Source organism: Penaeus monodon, chromosome 20 (genome assembly GCF_015228065.2).
Source record: "Penaeus monodon isolate SGIC_2016 chromosome 20, NSTDA_Pmon_1, whole genome shotgun sequence".
Lineage (NCBI taxonomy): Eukaryota > Metazoa > Arthropoda > Malacostraca > Decapoda > Penaeidae > Penaeus > Penaeus monodon.
This window is the reverse complement of record NC_051405.1, coordinates 44,798,454-44,798,671: the sequence shown is the minus strand read 5'-3', so window position 1 is coordinate 44,798,671 and position 218 is coordinate 44,798,454. Positions and strand designations below refer to the sequence as shown.

At 34.9% G+C, this 218-nt stretch overlaps 1 protein-coding gene across 1 annotated transcript in view; it reads left to right on the top strand.

Annotated features, from left to right (window-relative positions):
• Positions 1 to 218, top strand: part of LOC119585868 (serine/threonine-protein kinase OSR1-like) — a gene marked incomplete in the record, with an annotated part of 62,819 nt that overhangs the window by 51,083 nt on the left and 11,518 nt on the right. Inside the window, 1 exon segment of the mRNA XM_037934598.1 lies at positions 89 to 112. Coding sequence (XP_037790526.1) covers positions 89 to 112 — 24 coding nt within the window.

Sequence of the window (218 nt, the reverse complement as noted above, 5' to 3'; positions counted from 1 at the left end):
ACTAATTTTATGGTCGAGAGTTGGATAAGCAGTGATATATTTATTTGATTTTTTGCATGTCATTTTTATATTTTTTTTCTGATTGCAGGAGGAACCCAATTTAAGACGGAGGGTGAGTTTAGACCCAAGTGCAATGATTTAAATGTGATCATTCACGACTTCCCTTTGATGAGTTCTGTCTTTGAGCAGGTGGAACTGTAATGAAAGTAGGATATAAC